General features: G+C 45.5%; 1 protein-coding gene across 1 annotated transcript in view; it reads right to left on the bottom strand.

Annotated features, from left to right (window-relative positions):
• Nucleotides 1-19760, bottom strand: part of MYO16 (myosin XVI) — a 421162-nt gene that overhangs the window by 296792 nt on the left and 104610 nt on the right. Inside the window, exons 7-8 of the mRNA XM_047756311.1 lie at nt 15498-15573; nt 12369-12522 (exon numbers count right to left, since the gene is read on the bottom strand). Of these exons, the coding sequence (XP_047612267.1) occupies nt 12369-12522; nt 15498-15573 (230 nt within the window). The remainder of the gene's footprint in view (nt 1-12368; nt 12523-15497; nt 15574-19760) is intronic.

Raw genomic sequence — 19760 nt, 5'->3', positions numbered from 1 at the left:
TTTTCAGATTCCACCTGTCAGTGATAGCATTTGATGTTGGTGTCTCATTGTCTGACTGACTTCACTTAGCATGGTAATTTCTAGGTCCATCCATGTTGCTAAAAATGCCGTTATTTCTTTCAGTTTAATGGCTGCATAATATTCCGTTGTGTGTATGTACCACCTCTTCTTGATCCACTCCTTGGTCGATGGACATTTAGGTTATTTCCATGTCTTAGCTGTTGCAAATAGTGCTGCAATGAAGAATGGTGTACATGTGTCTTTTCTTTTCTTTTCTTTTTTTTCCCTTTCGAGTCATGGTTTTCTCTGGATAGATGCCCAGGAGTGGGATTGCTGGATCAAATGGTAGTTAGTTCTGTTTTTAGTTTTCTGAGGAATCTCCATACTGTTTTCCGCAGTGGTTGCACCAATTTACAATCCCACCAACAGTGAATAGGGTTCCTTCCTTTTTCTCCACACCCTCTCCAGTACTTATTGTTTGTAGACTTTTGGATGATGGGCATTCTGGCTGGTGTAAGGTGGTACCTCAGAGTGGTTTTGATGTGCATTTCTCTAACAATGAGTGATGCTGAGCATCTTTTCATGTGTTTTTTTGCCATCTGCATGTCTTCTCTGGAGAACTGTCTGTTTGGATCTTCTGCCCGTTTTTTGATGGGGTTGTTTGTTGTTTTGGTATTGAGCTGTAGGAGGTGTTAATAAATTTTGGAAATTAACCCCTTGTCAGTCGATTTATTTGCAAATATTTTCTCCCATTCTGTGGGTTGTCTTTTCCTTTTGTTTCCGGTTTCCTTTGCTGTGCCGAAACTTTTAAGTTTAAGTCCCATTAGTTTTTGTTTTTATTGTCATTACTCTAAAATCCCTAAATCAAAATACTGAATCCAGAAGCTCTGTGCATTACGAAGTTTCTGAAGATGTACAGAGTTCCAATTGCTAGAAGTGACTGGTTAGCATAAATTTATTTTGCGGAATGGGTCTTTAATGAATGATCTTGATAGGAAAACAACATTATCACCCATTTAAATTAAAGAGATGTTTAACCATCTCCTGCATTGTTTAGACTTTTTTAGTATGTAAATTTGATACAAGTTGGTACAACTTACGAAGCTGCCACAGCAAGCCTCAGAGTGGTCTCTCCCGTCTCTGTCTCCCCCCGCCCCCACACACATTCAGGCTACACATAGAAGAGAAGAAAATGAGTGTGCGCAGTCGTGGACGGAAGGAAGCACCTTGAAGGGCAGTGTGCTCTCGTCAATGGAACTGTTTCAAATACAGGAAACAACAGCCCCTGGAAGGGAATGCCACCTCGCCCTCCACCTTGACCCTAAGCGCATCTAGTCCTCAAGGCTGGGGGGCCACCTGGCCGCCCGACAGTGTTGGAGGGCTAGTGGGGATGGTTTCCATTGGCAACCCGACTACACAATCCTCGGTGTCTCTCCTCCTCCCTCCACGCTGGCATCTCTCTCTGTTCCCCGCTGGCCCACAGACTCCCTTCCCGAGTGTAAGTTCTTAGGAAAATGACTGACAGCTTGAGCAAGACTTCGAAGCTACATTCTTCAGATTTTTAGCAACGTAGTCATAATATTTGACTAGGAAACAGGCGGGCTGTCTTGCTGCATACATAACTAAAAGAAAGAACTTTATATCTGTCAAATGAGAGTTTAGATGCAAAAGCCCTTTATAATCCAAAGGGCTTTATGAATTCGTCGTGCTGAGGTAAATGACCCTTTAATTACTTTCTTTAAAATATGAATCTGAAATGAAACTACACACGAAACTGTATCCCGGAGTCCCCTGATTCTGTGTCAGCAGAATATAAATTGTCCACGAGGACACTTTCAAGCTGAAAGAAGGCTTTATGAATAATTACGCCAAGTAAATGGATGCTAATTAGAACCGGACCAAACCAGGACCTATGGGCACCCAAGTTACAGGAAACTTCTGACAGTGACGGATTAAAAAGTTAAGGTCATGAAAAGCCGCAGGGGACATTAGGACACCCTGGAGAGTTAATTACTGTCGTCACTACCGCTTTGAGTAGGGCACCGTGCCCCAGGTAGGGTGCCCCAGGGATATAATAGCTCTGGTATCAGGCAGTATCGATGAGGCTTCATCAGTCAGAAACTAAGGGGAGTATCTTAAGGCAGGGAAAGGTTATCATTCCCATACAACAGGAAATCCAGAAACAGCCAGCCAGGAACGCTAACCACCCCAGCAAATCTCCCAGGACCTAGATTTGTTGTAGCTTCTTGTTCTGTATTCTGAGCCAATGACCTCCATCCTTTGGCAGGAACACGTGGCATCTCCAGGTAATACATTTCTGTTCCAGACAGGGAGGTGTTAGAAGGACACAAAACAAGAAAGCTGACCAGAAAAAACTGCCCTATATTTTTTATTCTTTATTGAAGCATAGTTGATTTACAATGCTGTGCCAATTTCCGCTATATAGCAAGGTGACCTAGTCATATATATATATATATATATATATATATATATATATATTTCCCTTTCTTACATTATTTTCCATCATGTTCTATCCCAAGAGACTGGATAGAGTTCCCTGGGCTGTACAGCAGGACCTCAAAGCCTATCCATTCTAAATGTAATAGTTTGCCTCTACTAACCCCAAACTCCCAGTCCATCTCACTCCCTCCCACCTCCCTGAAATCTGTCCCTTTAATCAGGAGAACCACAGTTTTCCTAGAAGGTCCTACCCAGTTAGACTCGCTAGATTTAGTAAACAAAACATACTCCTTGGGACTTCCGAGCATGTGGATGAGGGCAATTGGATAACATGCCAGTAGCTGGTCTGGTCCACATGAAGGAAAAGCAAGTGAACCTACTTTCTAAAGAAGGCTGGTCAAACAACGCCGAGGGCTTCTTTTCACTGAGTTGGTCCAAGTAACGCAGGCATCGGTGTGGTTGGGGCTCTAGTAACCTGCTGAGTGCCATTTGCAGGTTTGGTCCAGAACTAATGACGGGACCGCAGGAGTCCCGACAAAGTCTCTGCTGATCCTTCTCCTGTACGTTCTCCCAAGCAGTGCTCGACTTGGCCACTAAAAAGTGCGGTTAGAGCTTAAAATAATGTCCCTTTGAAGGGCTTCAACCTATCTGGGTTCACTCCCACCCTCATTTTATAGGATCAGGAGAGAACATGCCCTCGGGCAAAGATAAGCAGTCGTGGATGTGGGGGCACCTCACGGCCCCGTCACAGAGTGTGATGCTGTGCGCTGAGCATCAGAGCTGGGGACATAACTAAAATTGCTTTCTTAAAATGAAGCTTGCACAGTGAGAGGTGGCTCCAAATCTCATTTCTGCTCCCAAGAAGAAAATTCTCTAGGTAGGACGACTGCCTTTCTTCCTGATCAGTGCCAACATTTTGAAAATCGGGCTTACATGGTATTTCTTTCATGCATGAAGCTAATGCAACGGGTGAATGCTCTGATCACTGAAACTATTTCCTAAATGGTAGTCATGAGAACATTGAAAATCAACTACACTTAAAAAAAAAACACAGCAGTCATAAAGTTCACTATACACACAAGGGCCCCGGTGGCAGTACTTAGTCCATTTGCGTCTCAGGGCTCACCCTCAGCATCTCTACGTGACATGCCAGGAACAGAAACAGACGCACAGACTTTGCAAACTACCTCATGGTTACCAGAGGGGGCAGGTGCGGGGAGGGACGGCCTGGGGGTCTGGGACTGGCACGTGCTCACGGCAGTCGACGGAAGGGATGGTCGACAGGGATCTGCCGTGCAGCACACAGAACTCCACCCGATACTCGGTGACCATCTATGTGGGAAAAGAATCTGAAAAAAAAACGGATGTGTGTCCGTGTATAACAGAGTCACCGTGAGGACAGCAGACACGACCACCACATCATACACCGAACATCAACTCTACTTTACCAAAACTTAAAAAAAAAAAAAAAAAACGCAGACGGCTTGCGGCCAGCACGGCTTTCCTGACATCAGGGCAACAGCTCGGGAGCTTGTGAAGACTCTGGAGACTCAGGGCTGGGCGTCTGCTTGGACTTTATCTCCGATGATGCTATTTGACCACGAGGCATTCCCAGAAGCTGCAGTGATTTTGCAAATGCTCAGGTCATTCAGAGCCATGGTTAATGTACAAGAATACGTGTCTCACGGAATAAAACCAGGGACGTGGGGTGCAGCCAGCAGGGCAAAGGGAGTTCGTGGCTGTGGCATAAGTGTACTTATGGGCCTTAGAGTAAAAGGGACTTTGCAGGGTCATCTCTCTAAGCCCTCTGGTCTGAATGGCAAGGGGACATTTCCATAGCGTTTAGGCACAGGTGGAAGGCTATCTCCTGCTTATGTAAAATGGTTTTAGATCCACCTGGTAAGAGTGTGCTTATGCCATGGATTCTTCCTGAGCCCTTCCTGCCTTAGGGCGGAGACTATGAACAAAGGATCCAAAGACACAGGTTCCAGGGGCAGCTGCCACAGACCTCAGTCCAGCACACCTCTGTGCTTCTGCTTCTCCATGAATAAAATGCAGATAATTATATCCATCCATCCTAGGTCATGGCATTTAAATAAAGACAGAGGGAAATTATTATTGAAATTGCTTTGATATGCAATTTGATATCTTCAATTTGATATGCAATTTGATATCTTCAGTTGAGCAGCAAAGGCCATGGAGGAAAGCTGCGGGGAGCCACGAGTTGGCTGGCTCTTGACTGTGTGCCCAGTGAACCTATTTCCTAAAATGTGGCACCTTCAAGGCTTTCCATTAAAAGCCTATTCCATCGGGCTTTTCTGAGGTCAAGAAGGATGCATTCCTAACTCACTGAGCCACCCAATAATCCGTGCAGGGTGTGTTTTCTCATCAACCGCCACTCTTGGCCAAGCCTCCCTGAATCCACCTCCCACCACCAGTGCCCTTCCCTTGTGGTCCTCAGCCCTGCCCATTTCTGCATCCTCCAGAATGTTCCCAGCCCCAGGCACAGCAAGATCTTTTCTCCATCCCAAGGGCCCCAGGACGCCATGCCGAAGCCCTGGAGACCAAGCATCTCGACAACCTAATCAAAGCAGTCACCCAACCAAAGCTGGTTTTCTCCCAGATTGGATTTTCTTTCCAGCTGCTTAGAAAATACCATTTCCTCCAAAGGGCTATAATTAGTACAAAAGCACCACACTGCAGGCCTGATTCTCTTGTCTCAGCTTATAGCTAGAAGCATTCTTTAGATGATTCTGCTGACAGCTCACGGATGAAGGGAGAACATCTTTTTTGTTTTCCTTCTGCCATTTCTCAAGCACTAGGTAGTGTTACAATGAGTCAGATTCTGCTCTAAGAACGGTAGACATAGTAATTCACAGAGTCCCCAGGAACAACCCCAGGACACAGACGGCATCGCCGTCACTCTGGGCTGCACTGCAGTGCACTTCTGACACAGACAGACCACCCACAGTTAGCAGGAACCCCATTCTAAGGGCCCCGTCCCCAACAAGGCTGCCCCACTCCTGATGTCAGCCACACATCTGAGAGTCCCCAGGCCACCCGCCCTTCCGAGCAACTCGCTACAAATTCAGGTGTTCCCTCAGCCCTTCTCAGATTTGATAATTCACTCGAATGATTCACGGAACTCGAGGAGGCCCTGAACTCGCTACTGCAGCTTCAGTGAAAGATGCACATCAGCTCCACAAAGACACATGGGGTCAGGTCACGGTGGGTCCTGAACTCAGAGCCTCTGCACCCTCGCCCTGCGGGCAAAGGACCCGCCACCCGCCCAGGCGCGTCTCCCAACCAGGAACAGAGATTCGGCTGCTCAGTCCTCGAAACACATCACTGGTTGGTAGACACTCAGAGTGAGCACGGTCTCGGGGTGAGTGGGTATCCTGGTGGACAGATGGAAAACAGTGGCCCCATCTCGGGCCATGGCCACTGGCGACTCTAACTGGAAAGGAGACCCACAGCAGCTGCACTGCAAGGAGCCTTCCTCCTCAGCATTTCTGTGGCAGGGACACTGCTTCCTCACGACCGATGGACTTCTCAAGTTGTCATACTAAATACGCATCCTCCATTGACAATGCCCCACGCCTAAAGCTGAAGGGCCGTCACTGAGACGCAGATGAATAATTTCCTCTTTGAAAGCCAAGTTCACAGGTTTAGAATCACCAAGGAAAAGAGCCCTCTCACTGATACAGTGTCAGACTGAACACATGGGTGTGACATAAGTCCCTTCAGCTCTGGGCCCCAGACATGGACGCTAAGACGGGGGACAGTGATAGAAAAAGCACCTCCGGGTGCTGTTTTGAGGAGGAAATGAAATTACCCACGTAACACACCCTGTACAGGTCCTGTCTGATGTCCAGCAACTGTCCCCAAAGCATCTGTCGTTATCGTGGTTGTTGTTACTAAGAGGCGAAACCCCCCCAAGAGTTTAGGGAGCTACTCTCCTCCACGGAGATGCTGTGTAGAACTTTTGTGGATTTCAACTCAAGGATTCCATGAAAGAGAGTATGAGAAATAAAAGCTGGCACCTATTAGACTGTCTCAGGGATGAGAAACCCTAGGAGAGTATCTCCACGTTCAGCCACCAAGGACACAGCCAGGAGCAGCTGTTTCACTAGAGGCAGTAATAGTCAATGAGGCACCAAGACACCCAAGGATGGAAGAGATGACACAGAGGGGGCACCCCGTCGGCAGGAAAGAAAGAACAGAGGGGGGGCCAGCAGTCAAGCGTGAGGAGAGCGGTTGCAGATTTAACGAAGGGAGAGGAATCCCAAAAGCTTTACAGATGGAGACCAGGGGGAGAGAATGCTACAGTGGGAAGGACCTTTGGAGCTAAATCGTTTTGAGACGTGAACTTGGGTGTCAAGCCGCTAACAGACCCCACGATCATGTTTGCTGGATAGAAGATTCCTTAGAAAATGCGGACTCTGGGCTGACTCCGTAACAGCGCGATTTCCTAGTGACTCAGTGTGGCCCTAATGGCAGGTTAGGTGGAGAAGAAGAGAAGAAAGTTTAAGGTCCTTCTAACTCCATGCTTCTCCTATTAGTGACTCTGCCCTATTCGGTCCTGGGCAAAATAAGGACAGAGGAAAAGGCAAAAGAAAGAGTGTGCAAAACATTGCAGCAAGGCTGAGACGAGGAGAAAGACAGAGACCCAAACCCTCCCCAAACGTCACGTGCAACCACCGACTCTCACGCACCTGGTGTGTGAAGAAACGATGCTTTGTAAACAATGCCCAAGAGAATGTTAAGGAAGTACACTCTACCTCCTGCCCATCGTGTCACTTCTCTGGCCACTTTGCACACGTCCTCCATCAAAAGACGGGCATGCGAGAACATCTCGACATATACCTCATGTCTCAGGAGACTGGTGCCCAGATCAAGACCGCGATACTGTGACAAAATCAACAAGCACAGTTGCCTTTTTTTTTCCTCAGTAATACACACATTCATCTGCTTTATTTTTATTTTTTTATTTTTTATTTTTTTTGTCTTTTTTTTTGTTGTTGTTGTTGTTGTTGTTGTTGTTGCTATTTCTTGGGCCGCTCCCGCGGCATATGGAGGTTCCCAGGCTAGGGGTCGAATCGGAGCTGTGGCCACCAGCCTACGCCAGAGCCACAGCAACGCGGGATCCGAGCCGCGTCTGCAACCTACACCACAGCTCATGGCAACGCCGGATCGTTAACCCACTGAGCAAGGGCAGGGACCGAACCTGCAACCTCATGGTTCCTAGTCGGATTCCTTAACCGCTGCGCCACGACGGGAACTCCCATTCATCTGCTTTAAAGACAGTGCTATATCCTTCATAATGGTTGTGGGTTTGTTTACAAAGGAGACAGCTCATGTCCACATTTTTCCTTCTTGTGCTAAAACTCGTTCTGAAAGTAGATTATAGAAAACAAATCTTCCTGCATTAAAACATAACTGCACCTAATTATTATTGCATCACATCTATTTGCTCCAGTTCATATTTATAACAGTATAAATTCATGAGTGATAAATGAAATTACACACAATTGCTCAGCTGTGAAACTAAACAAGCCTATCTGTCATTTTTTTCAGAATTCTAAAAGACCCTTAATGTTATAATTGAGCTGTTCTTTGATTTAATTTTCTAGATGACAGCAGATTTCAATGAAATACGTCAGATTTCAATATAAACCTATTTCAAACTTTCAAAGACTTGCTCATTGTCAACGAGAGAAAAATGTAATTAAAAATTACACTTAACTGCATAGAAAAAAGCCATGGATTAATCCATTAAACATATTGTTCAATCAATAATATAAACAACAGTAAAAGGTACTTTTGGGGGCAAGTTGGTTGATTTGCTCTCTTTTATTTTTTAAAGCAGAAAAAAATCCCAAACTATAGACCCATAGATAAGTTAATATTTATCCAAAATGACATTATGAAAGAATTTGTCACTTATTATGACAGAATTTATATTCACGCTTTAACTCGGTTTATGTTATGTTTTAACATCTCTCTACTGGGAAGTCCATGATAATGATTCTAAAAGTAACGTGGAATCTATTAGGTAATTTTTTTCTCTTCTTTTTAGGGCTGCACCTGTGGCATATAGAAGTTCCTGGGCCAGGGGTCAAATCAGAGCTGCAACTGCCAGCCACAGGCATGGCAATGCCAGATCTGAGCCACATCTGTGACCTAGTACGCAGCTTGTGGCAACGCTGGATCCTTAACCCACTGAAGGAGGCCAGGGGTCAAATCTGCATCCTCATGGATACTTGTCAGGTTCTTAACCACTGGGCCACAATGGGAACTTATGGGTTTTTTTGTTTGTTTTTGCTTTTTAGGGCTACACCTGTGGCATATGGAGGTTCCCAGGCTAGGGGTCGAATTGGAGCTACAGCTGCCGGCCTCCACCACAGTCACAGCAACAGCCAGATCTGAACCACGTCTGTGACCTACATCACAGCTCAAGGCAACGCCCGGGTCCTTAACCCACTGAGCGAGGCCAGGGATCGAACCTGCAACCTCATGAATCCGACTAGGATTCATTTCCGCAGGGCCATGATGGGAACTCCAGGTATTGATTTTAAGATCAGCACCTGGAAAGTAACAATTTCTCCACAGTAAACATCTGTGATATAAGGAACATATGCATGTAAAGAGCAAGGTCAGCAGCTTCTAACGGTTCACTGCAGGTCATTTGGAATGTATCTTGTATAGTAACCTTTTTTTTTTTAATAGCAAAATAAATCATCTCTTTATTTAAGATATATGCATTACATTCTAACTCTAGCACCTTGTAGTTGGGAGATCACAGGAAAATATTGTAATCACCAAGTCCTTCCAACTAGCCATGCCAGACCCTGAGGTCTATTGCTAGGCTTAAGCAAAATCCAGCAAAAAGAGTGAAAGCACTTTTGTAAGTGGAAAAGTAAGATGCAACATTAAGATGTTATTAAGTTGCAGAAATATTAACAACACAGTAATAATGAGTCTCAAAAATATCTCTGCTCTTCTACACAATCGACAGAAGCTCTACCAATGAGGCGAGATTTCTTCTTGGAAATTTCTTCAGTGTTAATAACATCCAATTCTAATGCTCATTATTTCTTTTATATAATTCACAGTTACCTTCACGTCTGACTTGAAAAAAGTAGTTTTAAATTCGAAGAGACTAAAGAATTATATGGAATTGATACTAGCATACAAATAATTATAAAAACCACGTTTAAAATCATGAATGGGAGTCTAAGATTTGTGAGAAACAGCTAGTGACCAGCCAGCACACAATTTGCCATTCTCATCAAACACATGATAATGATAATGTAAAATCCATTAAATAATACGTATTATTATTATTATTATTATTATTATTATTATTATTATTATTCAAGTAACACTCCTTGACTCCAACTTTGGTTTCTAAGTATGGCTTTCTTCCTTTTTTCTCCCTCGTAAACATGGTACCATTTTCTCCCTGCCTGTGGCAGCAGGAGAGGGGTAACGTGTTGTAGTTACCAACGACCTGGGCTCTGACTGCGGGGCTCTCGACCCTGACCTTTCATTTCCCAGCTCTGTAATCTTGGGAAAGTAAGAAAATCTTACCAGGGCTTTCACAATGGAATAAGATTAACCCATGGGATTCTTAGCTGAGGTCTGACACACAAATCAAGCTCTTTTTCAACACTGTTAAAAATTCAGATCCAGTCATGAATGTGGCAGAGTAGTAAGGAGAGGCCGATGCATTGATGCCTGACTGGGGCCTCTGCACTACCCAGAGTGGTTTTAAATTAACAGTGTCCCTGTGAATCAACTATAATGGAAAAATAAAAGTCATATACGCTTTTTTAAAAAGTGTTTGTCTGTCTGCGATGGGACAGACTCGGAAATAGCATTTTCCCCTCGGCTCATTTATGCATCACCACGGCCTTGTCACGCATCTGCTGGAAGCCTCCCTGCCACCTGCCAGGAAGGGAACTCGAGTCACGCGGACTCTGGGCCTGCCTCTGCGCCTGGGAAGTGAAGGAATTCTCTGATGGATGAGTTCGGGGTGGTCTCCTTAGCTCTCCTCTCCTCGAGCAGCCTCCCTGCAGAGACCATGACGTTTCCTCTTGCCATCATGAGCCTCATCGGGGAAGCCCTCTCTTCTGGCTCATCCGTGCCATGGACCTGGTTGAGAAAGCTGCCTAGGAACGAGATCCATCTATAAGCCCTTCAGCCGCCACATCCCGGCACGCCCTCTGATGCGATCTGGAGACCGGCATTTGCCACCTGCCTCTACACGGATTGAGTCGTGAGCCGATGCAGTGCTAACTCTCAACACCCCGGAAGGAGCTCCGGTGGGGATCAGGAGTGGGGCGCTCTGTGCCCCAGCAAAACTGGCAGAACAGGTCTTCAGAGAGTTAGACATTTTCAGGAGAAGATTCTATGATCCCAATTCTCGGATCTCCTTGGATCTAGAAAAGCACTAAATCCTTCATGGTGACGTCTGCTCCTCGTGACCAGCAGTGACCTTCCTGAGACCAGCAGGGACCTTCTGCAAAATGCGTGCTTGGTTGCATAACCCTCCCCTTTCACCAAAATCACAAGTACGCTGACTTTGCCCCGGCCTCTTTAGAGCAGTTTCTCCAGGCTCTGAAATGCTGTTTCCTGGGCTACAGTCTACATTTTGCTCCAGGTAAACTTAACGCACAACAGTCACGCTGTGAATCTTTTCTTTTCATTCGACACCTCCATCCCTGATCAGGTGTCACTTGGCCGCATCTCTGCTGTTTGATGATGCCTCAGATGGTCCCAAACCCAGACGGGGTTCTCCATGCAGGGAGCCCATAAATACTCCAGTATTAGATGTAATCTCCAGAACCAGTCAAAACGCAGGCTCAGAGAGAGGAAGTCACTTTCTCAAGGTCCCACTGCACATATGCAGCACACCTGACTTTCAACTTGAAATCATTTATCTCTATGTATTTATTTTCCTTAGAGATATAATCTACGTAGCACAAAACGCACACTTTCAACACGTACAAGTCAGCGCTTTTTAGCACATCCACAAATTTCTGCAATCATCTACTTCTCGCTTTCACCATTCCCCCCAAGAAATGCCACATGCACACGGAGTCACTTCTCACCCGCCCCCACACACAGCAAACGCTGATATATTTTCTGTTTCTATGGATTTGCTGATTCCAGATATTTCATGTAAATTGAATCGTACAATGTGTGGCCTTTTGTGTCTGGCTTCCTTCACGTAGCATAATGGTTTCAAATTTCATCCTCTTTGTAGCATGGGCCAGTGTTGAGGAGACACTTCAGATGATCTGAAATCATTAGCTTTATACTTAGAGGAAAAAATGAATATTTGGGAGTTCCTACCGTGGTGCAACAGGATTGGTGGCATTTTTGCAGCGCCAAGACACAGGTTCAATCCCCAGCCCAGCACAGTGGGTTACAGGATCTGGGGTTGCCACAGCTTCAGTGTAGGTCACAACGGCACCTCGGATCAGATCCCTGGCCCAGGAACGCCATATGTCGCAGGGCAGTCCAAAAAAAAACCGTGAGTATTTCTATTTCCTACTTCAGGAAATTTAGCCATTATGATCGTTGCTAGAAATCTTACATATCAGTTTAGTTGGAAACAGGGAGTATGTTTAAAATAATATCTTTGTTCTCCTGATGACAAACTGAATGAAGACCCGAGACAGAAATGTTTAAAAACCTAGAGGGCTTTCAAGCTAAATGCATTACAGCCCACAAGTATCTTGCAGTAAATGCTGACATGCAGTGTCGATGCTCCAACTTTTGGTGGAGAGACAGACACTTAACATGGAGGGAAAAGTGACGGGTGGCCAGAGAGGGTGACAAATGAGAATGACTGAGCCCCCACCCAGCGAGGGTCTGGGACTTGGGGTGAAGGCACTCACAGCTTGCTGGGCAGGGCGGGAAGGTCTGAGACCACCTCTTCATAGGGCTCCTCCTGGGCCAAGGTCGGAGCACAGAAAGGCTCCTTCATTTTTCCCTCCCAGGCAATCTCGGCTTTCAGCAGCATTTCCTCAATGAACTCAGACGCGGCGACATCTACAAGAAAAAAGCCGGCCATCAGCATCAGAACTGGGTGACATCGCAGAACACGGCTGACCGCCAGTCATTCCCATATGCCTGACGTGCTAAAATGGATCAACAGGTGAAGCAAAGTGACACACATCTAAAGTTTACGGTAGCGGTAAAACAGCCGTGCTGCCCTTTTCAGAGACTATTTTATTTTACATCAGAGGCATATTTCATTACAAATGAAATGACAAAATGTAAAAATCACGTCCACTGAGCCATCCAGAGTCAAATGTGAAATTACGGAGGAGCCAAGCCCGAGAGAACTCGAGGTCATTTTTGTCTCCCAGACAATCTGCCTTCATCCTGGAGACCATGAATCCCAACGAGGAGCAGCTCCACCTTCCCAGCCACTGGGCTCTCACATAACACGTGCCAGGCACGCTGTAAACTTGCTACAAAATGGGCAGATATACAAATAAATACCCCGGTGTGTTTTTAAAAACAGCAGGTCTTTTTTTTTATCAATCTGAAGGAAAAATAATTACATTTCCTGATTTATGACATGTTAACAGTGACATCCGAACGCATCTGGGCAGTAGCACACGTGTGCTTTAATCCAATGTGGATATTTGTCAAATTAATCCAACGGACACTTATTAACAACGGAGACTGAAAATCACTACGTCTTGAAGAAAAACCCACGTTCATCGCAATTGGGAGCCTAATGACGGTGGTGGCTCCTTTCCAACCCTCAGACCTCAACGGCGTGACCTCTGGTGTCAGTGAAGCTGGGCTACGTGGTTTGGGGCTGGTTGAGGCAACTCTGCTCCCACAAGAAGATATTTATGCTGGGATGTTGTCAGCACTGGCTTTGGGTCAAGTCTTACTGCGTAACGAGCAGGTGCGAGGCCGGGGACCTCCTCTTGGGAGATTCTATCCTTACGGAGTCACAGCTATACCTCAAATGGCTTTGGTCCCCCAGATAACATTTTATGTGTCTGTTCCAAGTTCAAGGAACAAAAACACAAGGATACAGTGTGGTACAGATGAGGAGTTACACATGCTCAGCCACAACCGGCGTGTCCAGTTCACTGCCCTCTGCACGATCTTTTATCTGGTGCCTTCGTTCTGAGGTCGGATGACAGGCTGGTATACCCTACGTCTCCTTCAACCTTCTCCCTACCTCAATCTCTTTGTCCTTCGTGCTTTAGAGAAGTTTTTTCATTCGATCAACAAACACTTATTGAGACTCTGTTACCGTCTATCTTTCACAGCGTCTCTCATGAGCAACATGACACGGAGAAGGGGTCACACCGACGGCAGACACTGCGTGACCAAACGGGCCAAGTCCTCTGGGACGGTCTTCAGACACCAGGCCCGAGGTGGCCGGCGCTGAACTTAGACCAAGGACGTAGTCACTCCCAGGGCTCGTGGTCGGTCCTTGCCAACTGCCTTCAGTGTCTGTTTGGGCCAAGTTGACACTAGACCTAAAAACTGTGACAGACGGGAGTCCCTGCAGCCCAGAGTCAATCATACACATCATTCTCAGGGGAAGAAGCCAGAAGCGTGACCTTGAAAAATGTGGCCTCCTGTTAGAACTGCAGTTAACAGAGGATGTAGCTTGTATTTACAGTAAAAATATTGTTTTGAAAAAAGATAGGAAAAAGCTATAAATTTCTATTTACTCTTTTAATATTTACCATTAGGCATCCCTTTGTAGATAACGTTAAGATAGCTATCCTAGCATTAATATTAGCCTCATTCTAAAGTTTGAGACTACTAGGCTATCTTATAGTTCTATTTGTTAAATCTTCAGTTAATCTTAACAGATGAGATGAATAAATGTTAAACAATGGGGAGTTCCCACTGTGGCTCAGTGGTAATGAACCTAACTAGATTCCATGAGGATGCCGGTTCAATCCCTGGCCTTGCTCAGTGGGTTAAGGATCCAGCATTGCCATGAGCTGTGGTGCAGGCTGGCAGCTACAGCTCCAGTTCAACCACTAGCCTGGGAACTTCCATTTGGTGCAGGCAAGGCCCTAAAAAGCAGGGGAAAAAAAATAAAAAAAATAAAAGAAAGAAAAAAGTGAAATTTATTAGTTAATCATACCCCTAAAAGTACGTGGAATAAAAAAACATCAGGCCTAAGTGCTTTTAGGTTAATGGAGGTACAGAAACAAGAATAATAAATAGATTTAAGTTATTTAGATTAATTACCACCTTCAAAATGGTTATATTATTTTGTTACTGATGCTGGACATTTATTTTTATTATTTAGAATTTTTATTTTTAATACACCAAAAATGACTTAGGGGTAGTAACGTCATTGTCAAATTTTAAAAGCTAGAAAATTAATGTAGCAGGCACTTAGTGGTAAAAGAACTCTAGAAATTTTAAAAAATATATTAAAAGATAAGCAATTATTAAGATTTTTTAAACATTTTATTTTTTTGACCACCCCTGTGGCCCCTGGAAATTGCTGGTCCTGGGATTGAACCTGAGCCACAGCAGTGACGATGTCAGATCCCTAACCACTAGGCCACCAGGGAACTCCAAGATTTTCAAAGTTTTAAATTAGGTTGAGAATATTTAGTCTCTCCTGCTTGCAGTATAAGTATCTGCGCAGGAAAAAAAAACAAAAACAAAAACAAAAAAAAACCAACCTCTTATCGCTTAAAATACCCTAATGCACAAGCATGTATTTGGTCTAATGAGAAACTAGTTAAACAACAGAAAACCTGTATTTTAAAGTAAGTGACACTGCAGGAATGACTGCCTGAGACGTTCCAAGCCCAAAGAGCACATTCCAATGAAATACAACAGTCCCTATAAACTTGCCAGCTTTCCAACAGCCTCTCATAACCATTCACAGGAGTTTGTGAATATGCCTGAACTGTGGGCTTCACAGAGCATCTCAGGAGAGGCTGACGTTTTGCAGCAACTTCCAAAGGGTGCGAAGGGGACAGCGACCGCTCGGCGGTCCCGGGCTGCTCCTAACCTACCTGAAGCCTTCTCTTCATTGCAGTTCAGAAGGTGAGGATCTGCCTGATGCACCAAAAGCAGCTTCACCACGCTCGTCTGAAACACCAAAGGTAATGGAAACAGGAAGGGTTACGCTGAGGACTTGAGATCCATCAATAAACAATCCGCAGGCGCTGTCCTCCGGGGGGCACGGGTGGAAGGAGACGGCGGCAGCAGAAACTAACAACTCCGCAATCAACTATACGCCAAGAAATTAAATTGAAAAAAAGAATAAAGCTTCCCTTTGCTTCTGAACCCAACTCAGTCTTGTTCTGCGGTGTGGATGAGCCGGGCAGGACGATCCTTGTTGGGCCAGACTCGAGAGGGTCAGTAATACCATCAAAATAACACTCTCCGGCTCAAGGATCCCACAAGGGCTCACCGCCCCCTTGTCTTCGGTCTTCTTTAACTGCTCCCTACGTTGTTTCACCTTTATGTTAAATTGTTGTATAGTTTCCAGTGTAGAAATCTTAGACTTTTTTTGTTAAAAATATTCCTATATAGTTTGTGCTTTTTAATGGTCCTGTAAACATCCTTGATAAATTCACTTACTAGGTCTACTTTCTAAATTCTGGGAAATTCCTTTGGAATTTTTACTCTTTTTGTTTTCCTAAATGGGTCTTTCCATTTCTTTTCTTTTTGGGGAGGTATTACTAAAGATTACTAAAGAAATAGATGTTGTATCAAAATATGAAAAATAAATGTACAGAGCAAGGTCCCAGGCAGGACACTGAAATGGACATAGGAAAGAGTTTTGTTTAATAGCAAAAAAATCGCAGAGATTTGCTCGCTTTTAAACCACAGGAAAGGAAGTAAAGAAATGAAGGGAGAATGGAGGAAGAAGGAAAACAGCGGAGGAAGAGAGGGGAAAAAGGCAAGGAAAGGAAGGAGGAAGGAAAGAAGAAAAGCAGAAAAGAAAGAAAAAAGAAACATGCAAAGCTGAGAAGTAGGTAAGACTGTCCTTGTTTTTCACAAACTTGAAAAAGTAGCACTGACCAAAGCTTTGCTACCTCTGCAAAAATGTGAGCCTCTTGGAGAGGCTCCTGGTTACTTTGCATTTCTCCACTCAACGCCCTCTTCACCCAACTCTAACCGAAGCCTGGGCGATCTCTCTACAAACTGCCTCTTTCTACAGCGTCCCCTGTCCCTGCAGAAAGCATTTCAGTAATCAAAGCAAATTGTTTCCCGCATGAAAAGCTTTCACAGAAAGGTAGTTCCAATTTATTTCAGGCCTGTAAAAACAAACATTCATGTGTGGAATGAAGATGCTTCTATTGCCCGGGGATGCCTCACTTTTTAAAAAAGTACTTCCTGTGTGCTTCCCATTAGGAACCGGTGAGGCATGTCACAGAGCTAAATCACACAGGCCAGTGCTGATTTCACTTACCAGACTCGGGAACATTTGCTTTAACCTCAGAAAAGGTAAATTACTTCAATCCAAGCAGGGAAAGTGTCGAGCCCGACAAGGACCCGTCTCTAATTATTACAAGAATTTTATAATTAGCAAAGTTACCAGAGGGTAAGGCAGCTGAGTGTGTGTGTGTGTGTGTGTGTGTGTGTGTGTGTGTGTGTGTGAAAGGAGGGCCTATCTAGTTAGTAGAAATTGTACTTAAGCTGAAATTTAAATTCACGCAGGATACTGGCAATGGGTGTTATTCATTCTTTGGACAGTTGTATTTCAGTTTGCACCAATTTAGCAACATTAATTCCTTGGTGGACATTAATTCTTTAAAAAATAAAACAAACAAACAAAAAAAGAGTGTTCTGGAGATAGCCAAATTCCTGGTTCAGAAGCTAAAAGAGATCGTTTCACTTAATAAAAAGGAATAACGTTAAAGATTTCTGGGACTTGAGAATTTGTATGTCCCGTGCTCGGTGGTACACGTGCTGCTTTATAATAAGTAAACACGTCCAACTCAGCGTCACTAGAAAAATTTCAGGTCTAAAATGCAGTGCCTAGGATTTACTGCCGCGGTGGAAAGGAACCCGAATTGTATCCATGAGGATGCTGCTTCAGTCCCTGGCCCCACTCAGATGGTCACGGATCCAGCGTCACCGTGAGCTGCGGCGCAGGTCGCAGATGGGGCTCGGATCTGGCATGGCTGTGGCTGTGGTGTAGGCTGGCAGCTGCAGCTCGGATTCGAACCCTAGCCTGGGAATCTCCACATGCCGCAGGTGTGCCCCCCCCAAAAAAAAACGCAAAAATAAAATGCAATGTCTAACAAATCATTACCTCCGGGATCCAACTGTGATTTCTCATTAAACAAATGTCTGCCTTCCTTTTCTTCATCTGAAAAGCACGCTTTGTAATCCCAGCAGCGTTCTGCAGGCTGCCCTGTCTCTTTCTGGAAATATGCCTCCCTCGCTGCCCCCGGCAGGTCCCCTCCTCGAAGCTCATTCCTCCTCAGACTCCTCTGACCCCCTCGGGAGACTACAAACTGCGCTGCTGCCCCGCTGTCTTGCCCTTTGCTGAGCTCCCTCCACCCCCACGTGGAGTGTGATGCCTTTGCGGGATCCATCACAAATGTCCATCTCCAGCCCCGTCCTGGGCCTGGCAGGGGCTCAGGTAGCTCCTGGTCAGCTCCCTGAGGCTTCCTCCTACCGGTCCCCCAGGCTCGGCCCACTCGCCCAGCCCTCACCTGTATTCAGTGATGCACTGAGACAGACAAGCATCCGCTAACCCAGGACCCTCACCACCTGGCTCCCTCAAGGGCAGTCACTGAGGGCTCGGTGCCAGGCCCCATGTCGACCAAGAAACGGGTGCTGCACCTGCGCTCAGTTCTCATGGGCGACAGGGACTCGTATGAGAGACAATCCCTGCACGTGCTAAGTGCTATGGCTGATACCGGTGCCAGGTGCCACCCCGGTGCCCGAGGGCCGCCTCACTGGAACCAAGGAAGTGACGAAAGACCCCTAGTGACGTGACATCCCAGCAGAGATTTGCAGAGCAAGTAAGCATTTCAAGAGGAGCAGAGGATGTGACAAGGATGTCCCTGGTGGTGTATTCCAGAAACTGAAAGAATTTCAGGGTAGTTATATGCTCCAACCTGGTGGGGGGACTGGGAGAAAGGAAGCTGGAGAAGTGAGCGGAAACCCTAGCACAGGGCGGGGGGGCGGGGGGTGCAGGTGGACGGTGCTGCAGAGGGGGTGTTTTATACCAACAGCAGTGGCAAGGATGGCGCATAGAACAGTTTGAGGGTCTTTGCATTTAGAAAGCTCACTGTCGCCTCCTCGTTGAGAATGGAGTCAGGGAGGGGCAGGGAACTCGGTTAACTGGTGGGTTCGTCCTGCACCGGGTGAAGGCAGAGGGGCCGGGCCGGTGCACAGATGAACGCGTCCGTGGTTCTAACTCCTGTAGCTCAAAACTCTGCACCAGGGAGGAGCTTGTGGGCTCCGGGGATTATTGACTACAGGAGAGTAGGGGGAGGCAGGAAAATGGTGACAGCCAGTTTTGCAATTGAGCAAATGATGAAACACAGAAGGGGCAGCAGATTGGGGGTGGGGAAACAAAGATGAAAATTCCCTTTATGCACAAGTTGAGTCTGACGGCAGGTTGAGAGTGAATCACCCACCCACTGGGCAGTGGTCCTCCTGGGCCTAGAACTTGGGAAAACAAGAGAGGGCTTTGGGGGCCCTGGTTATGCAGAGGATCTGAGGCTCTACCAGTATTTCACACTCAGGGGGGTAGGAGGAAACCAGAGGGCGTTTGATTTTTTTCCAATGGAAGAGGAACTATCCAAAGAAAAATAAAAGGCTGAATATATCTCACTCCTCATGCACTCGAGAATACAAATGACTCTTCTGAACATCAAGATATGCATGGAAGATACTTTTGAAGGGAAGGTGATTTAGATTTTAGCATCTGCATACTGATTTTCTTATCTTCCGTTGTAGTGTGGCCATTCCTATTATAAACACTGAAAATATGCACAAGGCTAGAATCCAACTTTATTTCACCTACAACTCATAAAAAGTTGTAAGAGCAAAGGACTTATTGCTCACAAAACCAATTCAGTTCCCAGTTTTAGACAAGAACAGGCAACTCTTTTTTGGCTCCCTGGAGAAGTTAATATATTTATAAAGGCAAGTTTTAAAATATGTATGCCATCCCAGTATAAATGTCATTTATAAATATTGCTATCAATTATGGACTGCCTGCTCCAAAAGGTATTTATATTTGTAAGATATTTATAAGACATTGAAATTGCTATGAATGGCTGTAAAACTGCATTCGTCTTTCTAAA

The sequence above is a fragment of the Phacochoerus africanus genome, chromosome 13 (genome assembly GCF_016906955.1).
Source record: "Phacochoerus africanus isolate WHEZ1 chromosome 13, ROS_Pafr_v1, whole genome shotgun sequence".
In the NCBI taxonomy this organism is placed as follows: Eukaryota; Metazoa; Chordata; class Mammalia; order Artiodactyla; family Suidae; genus Phacochoerus; species Phacochoerus africanus.
The sequence above is the reverse complement of the archived record's forward strand: the minus strand, read 5'-3'. Positions and strand labels throughout refer to the sequence as shown.